The sequence below is a fragment of the Jaculus jaculus genome, chromosome 15 (assembly GCF_020740685.1).
Source record: "Jaculus jaculus isolate mJacJac1 chromosome 15, mJacJac1.mat.Y.cur, whole genome shotgun sequence".
In the NCBI taxonomy this organism is placed as follows: domain Eukaryota; kingdom Metazoa; phylum Chordata; class Mammalia; order Rodentia; family Dipodidae; genus Jaculus; species Jaculus jaculus.
The window spans coordinates 24,801,147-24,814,739 of record NC_059116.1 but is presented as its reverse complement, the minus strand read 5'-3'; the positions used below and the strand labels follow the sequence as shown (position 1 = coordinate 24,814,739).

At 44.8% G+C, this 13,593-nt stretch overlaps 1 protein-coding gene across 1 annotated transcript in view; it reads right to left on the bottom strand.

The window, feature by feature from the left end:
• Ttc39c (tetratricopeptide repeat domain 39C) overlaps positions 1-13,593 on the bottom strand; it is a 129,287-nt gene that overhangs the window by 30,889 nt on the left and 84,805 nt on the right. The window contains exon 7 of the mRNA XM_004654836.2: positions 1,737-1,830. Within this exon, the coding sequence (XP_004654893.2) occupies positions 1,737-1,830 (94 nt within the window). The remainder of the gene's footprint in view (positions 1-1,736; positions 1,831-13,593) is intronic.

Sequence of the window (13,593 nt, the reverse complement as noted above, 5' to 3'; positions counted from 1 at the left end):
CAATTGGGAATTAACACCTCCTGGGGGCAGTGTATTGTCGGGGGCGGGCTTATGGGTGTTATAGCCAGTTTCCCCTTGCCAGTGTTTGGCACGCTCTCCTGTTGCTCTTGTCCACCTGATGTGGGCCTGGGGGTGATGTCCACCCTCTGCTCACGCCATCGATTTTACCTGCCATTGTGGAGCTTCTCCCCTCGAGCCTGTAAGCCAAAATAAACCTCTTTTCCCCCAAGCTGCTCTTGGTTGGGTGATTTCTACCAGCAATGTGAACCTGACCGTAACACTCTGCCTCCCAAGCGCTGGGATTAAAGGCGCGCACCGCCACGCCTGGCTTCTCCATGTCCCTTCTGCCCAGGACCGCCCTCCCATCCCTTCTTCTTTCTCTGCCCTTCTTCACTCCTTTGCTGTGCCGGATGGGGTGGCCTTGCAATGTCAGGCAGGAACTTGAAAAAATATCAACCATTTATGTCAAACAGCTTGCTTCAAGCTTAAAGTTATGTTTATTCTTCTCAGCATGATGGAGAGACTTTCACATCAAAGGATTTTTAAATTGTGAATGTCCCAGGATCAGAGGGCTGCGTGTACACAGTCAGCAAAGGACTCGGCACCAACTTGAGAGAGGGAGGGGAAACCTTAGGCCAAAACACAGATGCCAAGTCCATTTAAGAACTTGCCCCATTGGAAAGAATGTAAGAGCCAAAGGAAGGGTAGGACTCCTTACAACGTGCTCCCTCCAGACACAAAATGGCCTGGATATCCGTGACCTCACAGTGCCTGACACTACCTACACAAGACCATCATAATAGGAGGAAAAGATAAAAGAGAGATAAAATAAAAGAGAGAATGATTGAGAGGGGGAGGGGATATGATGGAGAGTGGAATTTCAAAGGGGAAAGTGGGGGGAGAGAGGGTATTATCAGGGGATATTTTTTATAATCATGGAAAATGTTAATAAAAATTGAGAAAAAAATAAAATACTAAAAAAAAAAAAGAACTTGCCCCAGTGAGAGAGAAGCAGAAGGGGACAGCTGACAGATGTGGAGGACCCTCTGCGTGCCGGATACCTGGCCACATCTGCACCTGAAACCCTATGGATGCTAGGAAGGGAGGCGCAGTCTCTGTAGTAACATGTAGCTCAGAAGGTTTAAGCAGTGTGTCCAGGGTCTCAGGGCTGCATGGATGGGAGAGCTGGTGGCGGGGTTCAACTCTCTCTTAGACTCTGCTCTCCTTCTCAGGTAAGCAGTAATGAGAAGGAGAAAGAAAGAGCGTTGACTTCTAACATGCTAAGGCACAGCAGTCAACCCATCCAACATTGCCTACGACCCCCACGTTACATCAACACAGCACAAAGAAGTAATGAGAAATGAGGCTGGAGGGATAGCTTAGTAGTTAAGGTGCTTGCCTGTGAAGCCTAAGGACCTAGGTTCGACTCCCCAGAAACCACGTAAGCCAGGTGCACATGGTGGCACATGCGTATGGAGTTTGTTTGCAGTGGCTGGAAGCCCTGGCACACCCATACACACACTGTCTCTCAAATAAGTAAATAAAAATATTTTACATAATGAAAAGGGAAATAATGAGAGTGAGAATGAGAGAGAAAAGTGCCACTGTCTGGGCCAGGCTCACAGCCAGGCCCTTACTATGCAAGGTGGCATTCTGCAAAGGCACACGGGACAGCATCCCAAACGCGGACTGGCACAGAATGCGTGAACACATCAAACAAGACGCTTTATACTTACCAATTTCATACAGACAGACGTGCTGAATTTCTCTCTGATCAACTGCAAGTTCCAAAGCAGTGTGGAAAGAAGTCAAGGCACTGTTGATTTGACACTAGGGAAAAAGAGGGAACAGTTACTGGCAACGATCTGTCACCAGCACTTTGTCATCATTCCAAAATATCTTTTCTTTTTTTTCCAAAACAGTATTTCAAGTGGGTTAAGCAGTACGGTTGACTAAGTGATCTAAGGATTGCCAAGAAAGCACTTCAGTTTGTCTTAAGGAATTGTGAGATTAATTTAAGCACAGAAAGCTCCTTTTTCAAATTTATTTTTTGACATGGGGTCTTACTATGTTGTCCACATGGGCCTCAACCTCTTGTTTTTGGTGGGGAGGTGTTCTCTTTTTCTGCCGTTACAGAACTTCCCCTGTATCTGGAAACTTCAAATAAATGCCATTCCTCCCATAAGCTGTGCTAGGTTTGGAAGTTCATCCCAGCGAGCTGAAGCTATCTGCTGTGGGAATAAACCTCGTGCATATGTGGTTGGTTACTGCCTATGATTTCAGGCATCGCTGGGGCGCATGCTCTGTAGATAAGGGAGCAGCTGAACAGGCAGTTGTTCTTTCCACTGAGGGCTTTTTTCAAAGTTGGCTGACTCAGTGCCACAAGCAGCAGATAAAAGGTCTCAAGAAACATCATCAGGATTAAAAAAAAAAAGCTTTTTCCAGGGCTGGAGAGATAACTCAGTGGTTAAGGCGCTTGCCTGAGAAGCCGGAGGACCCATGTTCGACTCTCCAGATCCCACGTAAGCCACATCACAAAGGTGAGGCAAGCGCAAGGTCGCATATGACCACTAGGTGGCACAAGCGTCTGGCGTTCAATTGCAGTGGCTGAGGTCCTGGCATGCCATTTTTCTCTCTCTCCTCTCTCTCTCTCAAAAAGAAAATTTTTTTAAAGAAAAGCTTTGTTGACTCTTAGATGGACACCAGTAGGAATGAAATACCATGTATTAATGCATAAAGGCCTTGCTGGGCCTGACAATGATATAGCCTGCTGCTTTCCGAGGCATGTGTGGCTCTGAGCATTTCTTTCTCGCTCCAGCGGGACTGAGCTGCTCTCTGGCCCTGCACTGGTTGACCTGTGACTTCTCCCTTTGCCTGTTCTTTCTCTTGCTTCCCTGCATCTCCTGCTGCTGCCTTCTCCTGGCTCCCAAACCTTCTTCTCCACACAGCTAGCCATGCAGGAGCGGGAAGGATCCTAGAAGGGGATGTTGAGAGAGCATCTTCAAGCTCCTGGGAGAACCACCTGCACTGCAGGAGGATGGCGGGTCACCAAGGCACTGATGAGTCACCGAGGTGATCTTTAGGACACTCTGTGACTCAGAAACACTGTAAGCTAAATGACCCATTAACCAAGGCCACGGCTAGATCAGTGAATGTTTTAAAGTGACCCTTTGGTCAGCCAAGTTCAAGCTGTAACCTCCAAGCTCTCTCATCTCCTGCCATAAACGTATGGCTATGGAGACCCAGGAAGCTACTTGGCCCACATCACTTGTCCCTGTGCTTACCTTACACATGCAGGGAACCTCACAGGGCTATGTGACAGGCCACTGCTCAAAGTCACATGCTTAATTAGTCTGGTTGTAAATGTAGACACGACGTAAGATCCCAACACAGAGAAAAACCAATCTTTCATGAAGTATGTGTACATGTGAGCATGTGTGTGCACAAGTGTGTGCGTGAGTATAGATACCCGAATCTTTATTGCACATGTATGCAGGGTGCTTGTATTGCTTGCATATATGTGTGTGCGCGTGTGTGGGCACATGTGTGTGCATGTGCTTGTAGAGGCCAGAGGAGAATGTCGGGGTTTCCTCCTCTGTTGACTCTCCACCTTATTTTTATATTTTTATTTATTTATGAGAGGGAGAGAGACAGAGGCATATAGAGAGAGATTGGGCACACCAGGGCCTCCAGCCTCTGCAGACAAACTCTGGACATGTGTGCTTTCCCAACTTTCTGATATCCCGTGTGTTCTGAAGCACTTTTCAATGCTTCTAATACCTTGCAGGTATATTCCAAAGTGCTTTCTCATACGCCTAATGCCCCATAGGTGTCTTCCAAAGCATGTTCTGCTTCCTAGGTATATTCTGAAGCACTTTCTAATACGTCTAATACCTCACAGGTATATTGCAAAGTGCTAATACTTAAAGTGGTTGGAAAAGTAACTGCTGCTCTATTTTATTCTCTAAGTGAATGTGGCTGGTACATAGGAAAACTGTATTTCTGCAAGTTGATTTTGTATATGTTCCATTATTATACTGTCAGGATTTCTTGTGATTTCTGTTGTTTGTCTTTATGTGAGAGAGCGAGAGTGAGGGAGAGAGAGATTTGGCATGCCAGGGCCTCCAACCACTGTAATTGAACTCCAGATGCATGTGCTACCTTTTACTCATGCGTGACCTTATGCACTTGGGTCACCTTGGGCGTCTGGCTTATGTGGGACCTGGAGAGTTGAACCTGGGTCCTTAGGCTTTGCAGGCAAGTGCCTTAACCACTGAGCCACCGTTCCAGCCCTCATGTTTCTTTTCTTTTTTCTGGGGATTGAACCTCAATTTACCACATGTTGTACCCTCCATCTCAAGTTCACAAAACTTTTGGTGTTTTCTGTCTCAGCTGGTTCACAGAGGCATTCTTCACTGACTGATAATGATCGTGTTATTTCTTTCTCTAGAACTTTCTTTCTCTAGAACTGGCTCATTTGCTCCCTGGTTAGGAGCACCAGTTGAAATAAGAACACCATCAAGCCTCAGCACAGCTCCTGGCTTCACTCCTGCCTCGTGTATGGGCGTCTCTAATGTTGTGCTGAGGAGCATGGCTTGCCGTGGGTGTCTCTCAGTGCCAATTTTACCAAAAGGGGAAATGTTTCCATTTTTAGCTTGCTAATAGTTTCTTTGGTTTTGGGGGGAAAATACAAATTGCTTAGCTAACACTGGTAAGATTAAATATCTACCTATGGAGCTAGAGGGGTAGCGTAGCAGTTAAGGCATTTGCCTGCAAAGCCAAAGAACCCAGGTTCGATTCCCCAGGACCCACGTTAGCCAGATGCAGAAGGAGGCACATGCGTCTGGAGTTTGTCTGCAGTAGCTAGAGGCCCTGGCACGCCCTTTCTGTCTCTCTCTTCTCCCTCTCTTTCTTTGTCAAATAAATAAATAATAAAGTATTTTTAAAATCTACCTATGGCTTAACAAATTGCTTATCTCATGCAGGAAACAGCAGGAACAATTTTACTGAGGTTGACCAATAATGGGCTTTTATAAATAATCCCTACTAGGTTATAATATGGCATTTAAAAATACTTTAGGGGCTGGGGAGATGGCTCAGTTGGTAACAATGTTTGCTCGGCAAGCATGAGGGCCTGATGTTGATATCCAATACCCATGCTGAAATAAAAAGAAAGCTGGGTGTGGACACACACACACACACACACACACACACACACACACCTATGACCTCAGGCTTGGAAGGGGTCGAGAAAAACAGGAGAATTGCTAGTGCTCCTGGGTTAGTCAATATGCCTGAATAAAAAGATCCAGTATCTGCAGGTTCCATGAGAGTCCATCTCGAGCAAACAACACGGATGAATGACAGAGGACACCAGACATTCTCCTCTATCTCCTCATGCATGGGCACAGGGCTCATGCATGTACCACCCTCCCCCCCCCAATTCATAGACAAACCACGTATATACATACATACCACATCACACCACACACATACCAGAAAAAAAAATACTTTGTTCAGCTGGGCATGGTGGCACATTATGTAATCCCAGCGATTATAAGACTGAGGAAGGAGATCTTAAGTTTGAAGCTAACTTACATGACATTAACAAGGCCCTGTCTCAACAAAAACAGCATTTAAAATTTTTTTATTAAAAAATATTTATTTTGAGCTGGAGAGATGGCTTAGTGGTTAAGGCACTTGCCTGAAAAGCCAAAGGACCTCAGTTCAATTCCCCAGGACCCACACAAGCCAGATGCACAAAGTGGCACATACTTCTGGAGTTCATTTGCAGTGGCTGGAGGCCCTGGCATGCCCATTCTCTCTCTCTCATAAATAAATAAATAAATAAATAAATAAATAAATAAATAAATAAATAAATAAATAAATAACACCTCTTTAAAAATATCTATTGGGTTGGAGAGATGGCTTAGTGGTTAAGGCTTTTGCTTGAGAAGTCTAAGGACCCATGTTCAACTCTCCAGGTCCCACATAAGCCAGACGCACAGTGTGCAAGGTCGCACATGTGCACAAGGGGGCACACACAACTGGAGTTTGATTGCAGTGTCTGAGGCCCTGGTGTGCTAATTCTTTCTTTCTCTTTCTCACTCTCTTGCACAAAAAAGGCCAGTCTGTTGGGCTTGCCTCAAAAATTATTTATTTACATATTACTTATGTGCATATGGGCATGTATGCCATGGCTTGTGTGTGGAGGTCAGATGCCATGCTCCACCTTCTTTGAGACTGGTTCTCTTGCCACTGCAAACAAAATGCCTGTCTGCAAGTGAACACCATAGTATCTGGCCCGTGAGCTTTGGATTCTTCTGGCTCTGTCTTCCATTGTAGATGGCTTCACTGGAGTCACAGATGCACACACCATTTTACATCTACCTTTATGTGGGTGCTGAGGAATGGAATCAGGGTGGTTGGCTTTGTAAGCAAATGCCCTTGACTGCTGAGCCACTGTCTCTCTCCAGCCCCACATACAATATTTTTAATTACAAAAATAAAAATAATTTGGTTAGCAGGTCAGCCTGGGCTAGGGTGAGACCCTACCTTAAAAAACCTATATGTGTGTGTGTGTGTGTGTGTGTATTTGGTTAGTATTGATTTGATTCATTTCAAAATTTTATATTCAGAATGATCTACATTTTTTTGAATGAGAATAATGATAGGCTTGTAGAATCTACTGAAAATATTTCCATTTTTTTATGCTCTAAAGCTTTTTTTCTAGAACATTTACATAAATGGCTCAACACTTTTAAAAGCCATACTTTTCTACTGAAAAAAAAATGTTTAACTCATTATAATTATTTTTTTTTTCTTGGTAGTATACTGTGTAAAAAGGATATTAAACTTTACTCAACACTTCCCAACTACAGAGCTGACTTCATAACCAACCCATTTTGGATGTTAGGAACAAATTTGTTTATACTCTTAGGGGATGCTGAAATAAGTTCACATGAGTGGAACACTCTTAGGAAAGAAAGATACCTTGTCCTTAAAAAATAAATTCATGTCCCCTATTAGTAAGTGTTGGGAAACTATTCACAATATTGTTTTTCACCATTCAGAACAAATGGTCAAAGTATGTGGCAATTAAATTTCCCATCAATTGTTTCAGACTTACCAGGAGGAATTCATGATTTTTATCTTAGCAAGCACAACTAAAGGCTATTTAATATTCTACCTCAAATGTAAAACTAAGCATCCTTACTTTAAATTCAAATGTGTGTGCATGTTGGTGTATGCATGTGTTTGTGTGTCTCTGTATATGTGTGTGCATACCTGTGTGTATGCATGCATGTGTGTGCACGTTTATGTACACATGAGTGTGCCTTATATGTACAGGTGTGTGCAGTTTGTGTATGTACACATATGTACATGTGTATGTTCAGGTGTATGCATGTTTGTTTGTGTGTGTTTGAATGTGTACATGTGCATGTACGTGTGTGCCTGTGTGTACATGTGTGTGCCTGTGTGTATACACATGTGTGCCTGTGTGTATACATGTGTGTGCATCTTCCTTGGAGGGACAGGAGACAAGGAAAATGAACATGAAGGGATGGGGTAACCACAGGTAACACTTTCTGTAAATTTTTAAAATGTACATCAGTACTTGATATTTCCCTGTTCACATTTTTTAAAGCTCCTTTGACAACAAAGTCCTTGAAGTAGAGATCTGGAGAAATTTTTAAAAACCTCCATCATTTCCAGTGCCAGCACTGTCCTGGGGTCTGGTCTACTGATGTTATTTGATTTGATTCAAGGGTCTTTACTTGCAGTCACAGGCTGGGAATGTTCAGGACATGTGGCCTTCCCAGAAAAAGGTTCTATCTCTAGAGTGACAAAGGAAAGTAGAAATGGAGATAAAGCCAAGTGTTTTTTTTTTTTTGAGGTTTGGCCCAGTCTACAGCGTCAAAGGGACATCACGTTCCAGACTCCCCTGACTCTGAACCACAAGGTTCCATTTCCTAAGCAAGCTTCCTTTTGTGCCACATCCAAGTTGTATTACAGACAAAATGATGACAGAGGTCACAGAGACACAAAGGCTCAGTTGAGAGCAGGCTGAGCCCCCTGATTTTAACTTTAAATGTTACTTACAAAGTCAGTGTAGCAGACATGTTAAAAACAAACACCAAGGGACTGGAGAGATGGCTTAGTGGTTAAGCACTTGCCTGTGAAGCCTAAGGACCCTGGTTCAAGGCTCGATTCCCCAGGACCCACGTTAGCCAGATGCACAAGGCAACGCACGCATCTGGAGTTTGTTTGCAGTGGCCGGAGGCCCTGGCGTGCCCATTTTCTCTCTTTCTCTCTCTGCCTCTTTCTCTCTCTGTGTCCATCGCTTTCAAATAAATAATAAAAATGTATACAAAAAAGGAAAAAAAAAAAAAACACCAAGGTAAGAAGGGTAAGAGCAGGGTCCCTTAGCAAACTACTGTAACCATCCAGGAGACAGATGACATGGGCTGGGACAGGCTAGAAAGGAAATAAGAGGCACTGAAGTTCCTCGTTGATTAATAATGGTTTCACATACAAGAAAGTCGATATCAGGGCCCAGGGTGATAGCACGTGGGCCTTGCAAACATGGAATGACCTGAGTTCAATCCCAAGTGCCCTTGTAAAGTGCCAAGCACCCATATAAAATGCCAAACATGGTGGTACACACCTATGACTCCAGTGCTAGGGAGCCGGGGACAGGAAGATTGTCGTGGCTTGCTCCAGACTAATTAGAGATCCCATCTGAAAAAAGAGGTGTCTAGGGCCTGGGGAGATGCCCGCTCAGGCTGTAGCCCCTGAGCTCAGCTCCCCAGCATCCAGGTAAAGTTTAGAAGGCACAGTGGGCTTCTGTGACCCTGGGACACTGACACCAAGGTGGAGGCCAGAGACAGCAGAATTTCCGAGACCAGCTAGCCCAAAGAGCACAGCAGTGAGAATGAGGGACTTTGCCTCAAAAACAAGGAGGAGGGCTGGAAACATGACTCAGTGGTTAAAGTGCTCATCTGGAAAGCCTAACAGCCTGAGTTTGATTCTCTAATACCCCTGTAAAGCCAGATGCTCAAAGTGGCACATGCATCTGGAGTTCATTTGTGGCAGCTAGAAGCCCTGGCACATCCATTCTGTCTGTCTCTCTACTCTCTATCTCTCTCTCTGCTTGCAAATAAATAAATAAAAATAGGAGCTGGGGAGATGGCTTAGTGGTGCAGGAGCTTGCTGGTGAAGCCCACGGGCCTATGTTCAATCTTTCTCCAGATCCCACATAAGCCAGACACACAAAGGTGAGGCAAGTGTTGCACATGCCCACTAGATGGCACAAGCATCTGGAGTTTGATTGCAATGGCTGAGGCTCTGCCATGCCAATTCTCTCTCTCTCTCTGTCTCTACGATAAAAAGTATTTTTTTTGTTTGTTTTGTTTTGAGGTAGGGTCTCACACTGGTCCAGGCTGACCTGGAATTCACTGTGTAGTCTCAGGGTTGCCTCAAATTCATGGTGATCCTCCTACCTCTGCCTCCCGAGTGTTGGGATTAAAGCAGTATGCCACTATGCCTGGCTTAAAATAAAAAGGTTTTTAAAAAATTAAAGATAAAAAAACAAGGTGGAAGGTGAAGACCAAAACCTGAAAGTTGTCCTCTGACCTCCACATGTGCACTGTGGCACATGCACACCCTCATGGACACACGTGAATGCACACTCATACACAAATGAACATACACCCCAAATAAATAATTAAACAAAATTTAAAAGCAAGAGGTGGATGACCCCTGAGCTTATCTTCTGGCCTCCAAACACACACACACACACACACACACACACACACACACACACACACACAGTCACTATCCAATGTGAGCAGCATCAATCATGGAACAGGTTCATCATCAATCGTGGAACACAAAGGGTGCTCTCAACCTTGAAATGCATTTCTTAGGAAACATGGCAGAAATTTTCAGTGAGTGCCAAAGAGTGTGTGCAGTTTGTTACTGCTGACTACACACGCGCAGGGTCGATTAGTTGGTTGTACTCCAACGACTACGCCTTGGGGATGTTCTGGGAATCACCATGTGCTTTTTGGGGTCTGCATACACTTCTGACAAAAGGACTCCTATGCAGCCCATTAAGAATGACTGTTCAGGGCTAGAGAGATGGCTTAGCGGTTAAGTGCTTGCCTGTGAAGCCTAAGGACCCCGGTTCGAGGCTCGGTTCCCCAGGTCCCACGTTAGCCAGATGCACAAGGGGGCGCACGCGTCTGGAGTTTGTTTGCAGAGGCTGGAAGCCCTGGCGCGCCCATTCTCTCTCTCCCTCCCTCTATCTGTCTTTCTCTCTGTGTCTGTCGCTCTCAAACAAATAAATAAATTAAAAAAAAAAAAGAATGACTGTTCAGAAGACAGATTTCCAACCAATAATTACAACCAATACTGTGCTATCTAGCAGCATGTAAATACCAGCTATTTCTGGAATGCAAGATTTTCATCTGCTTTGTGATGCACTTTTGGGATCTACCACATTCTCAAGTGAATACTGAACACTGAGAGGGAACAAAGAGGTTCTGCTGCCGAGCATGGGAGGCACAGGAAACAAGGGGCAAGCAACACTGGTTCCCCAGGCTGGCGATGGGCTTTTTGGCATCATAAAAGCTGCCATGTGTAATGCTCTTTTCCATGTGCCTGGTAAGATGACACTCTTGGTGCATCAGTGGACCAACTGCAGGCTTTGCTGAAGGCCACATGACCACAGATGTGGGCCACTGATGCCAGTCAACTCTGCCCACCTCAGTCTTCACCTCCCCTATGCCACAGCCCCACTCCACTCATGATGTGTGCCTATCTAATGGGTCTTGTCTTTGCCCCGATTCCCCTTTTCTTTTTTTTTAATTTTTTTTGTTTATTTTTATTTATTTATTTATTTGAGAGCGACAGACATAGAGAGAAAGACAGATAGAGGGAGAGAGAGAGAATGGGCGTGCCAGGGCTTCCAGCCTCTGCAAACGAACTCCAGACATGTGCGCCCCCTTGTGCATCTGGCTAACGTGGGACCTGGGGAACCGAGCCTTGAACCGGGGTCCTTAGGCTTCACAGGCAAGCGCTTAACCACTAAGCCATCTCTCCAGCCCCCGACCCCCCTTTTCATGCATTCATATTGCCTTCATCATAATCAATGTGTAATTCTCTATTTTTCTCGGCATTACCTAGCAAGCATTTGACTGAGCATCTGAACACATGCAGACAATGGCTGTAGCAGGTAGCTCTCCTGTGTCTCCACTCAGTGGGTAGCAATCCCCTTGGAAAATAGTCATGTAATCGAATTCTCCAGTACCGAGAGAAGCAACTGAAAGAGGCACCAGTTATACAAGTCCCTAAGTCTCTCAACAATTAGACATGTGACTTTGATATTTATGTTGGAAAACACTTCTTACTGAGGCTTATTACAACTCATATGCAATTCTGTCCCAATGCAGTAGGAATACTTGACAAGTTCATATGCTTAGTCTGATAAGTTCAGACGCTTGATGGTTTTGCTTGCCTGTGTGATGCTGATATCCATTATAGGTGGCAAGAATTGCTTTCTTTATATAGATGAGGACACAGGCTCAGAAAGCATAGCCAGTAGAAGACTATTGGCGACTGAACCTGGAACTTTTTGCATGTTGGGCAAGCACTTGACCACAGAACTACATCTCTAGAACACAAGTTCTTGTTGACCTGAGCCTAATCAATGTTCTCCCCATTATACCATTTAATTAATTAATTAATTAATTTGACAGAAAGAAGGAAAGAGAGGGAGAATATGGCTGCACCAGGGCATCTGGCCACTGCAAATGAACTCTCCAGATACGTGCCACCTTGTGCTTTCTGGCTTACATGGGTACTGGGGAATCAAGCCTGGGTCCTTAGGCTTTGCAGGCAAGCACCTTAATCACTAAGCCATCTCTCCAGACCCTGAATGGCTTTTAATATGGAGAAAATGAATTTAGATGAGAAAAGAGCTGAAACTTTAAAAGAAGTGCTTTCATGTTCAAGATGTCATCAAAGAAGTAAAAATAATGACCAGGAAAACACCAAGAATTAATTCAGGAAGCAAAGACCAAAGAAATCATGAATAGATCAGTGCTCAGGCACACTGTTACTCACTGCCTAAGAGAAGACTGCAGCCAAGATGCCAAGGTAAGCCGATGACATGGATGGAACAACCAGATGTGCACAGAGAATGGTATGAAGGAAACAAGCCAAAGCCGCAATCAGGAGAGTGACCTCTGAGTTTGTAGGATAGAATGACACTCTGGAAAGATGTCAAGCCAGCGAGCTGCTGGGTCAAGGTTTTTGACAACGAGGAACTAAAGATGAGTCACCCAAAGCAGGAATTTTGACAGGTGGTTTTGCAAACAAAAGATCCATAACATGTTGGAGGTTGAGGAGATGATTTGCTAGCTAACAGGGCTTGCTTGCAAGCCTGCCAATCCAAACTGACTCTTCAGTGCCCATCCAAAGCCTGACAGAGTGGTGCATGCATATGCAATTCCAACAAGCCGGTGGCGATGCGAAGTGGAGCCAGGAGAATCTGGAAGCAACTTAACAGCAGTGGTAGCAGACTGCCTGTCTCTAGCAAGTGGAGGAGAGGAGAGGCATCCCTGACGTCCACAGGCATGTTATGGCACACATGCACCAACACACACATGCATCGCACACCTTGTGGTGGGTTGAATGAATGTCCCTCCATAGATTCAGGGATTTTATTTAAGCTTGTAACTTGGTGTCACTGTGGTTGGGTTCTAGGGTCCAGCCCTGAGGTGTGGAGGCAGATCTGGAATTCCAGATGAAAGATATGCAGAGTGCTTGAGCTCTGACTGGAGTGTGCTTGCTTACGGTGCTGAGGGAGGTATTTCTCTCTGCGTGGACCTGTGAGAGGGGGCCCGGCTGCTTTTGCCATTATGGAACTTCCCCTGGACCTATAAGCTTCAATAAATCCCTTCCCATAACTTGTGCCTGTTTTGGAAGTTCACCCCAGCAACGTGAAGCTGACTTCTACACACAGACACACAATTATATAATAAAAATAGGAAAAATTGGGCTGGAGAGATGGTTTAGCAGTTAAGGTGCTTGCCTGAGAAGCCTAAGGACCCAGGTTCAATTCCTCAGGACCCACATAAGCCAGACACACAAGGTGGCCCATGCATCTGGGGTTCATTTACAATGACTGGAGTCCCTAGAGTGCCCATTCCCTCTCTCTCTATATTATTTATATATATATAAACAAAAGATATATATATAAAATACAGACTTCAGAAGCTAGTGTGCTTGAACCTGAAAAGCTTGAAGTCACAGACAAGAATCAGAAGTTCTGGTGCATTACTTCATGGGAGGGTGATCCTAGACGCTGATAACGCAGAATTCAAACAGCTACAAGAAAGGAGTTTGAGGAGCTAGAGAGATGGCTTAGTGGTTAAGCATTTGCCTGTGAAGCCTAAGGACCCTGGTTTGAGGCTCAATTCCCCAGGACCCATGTAAGCCAGATGCACAAGGTAGCGCATGCATATGGAGTTCATTTGCAGTGGCTTGAGGGCCTGGTGCGCCCATTCTCTCTCTCTGCCTCTTTCT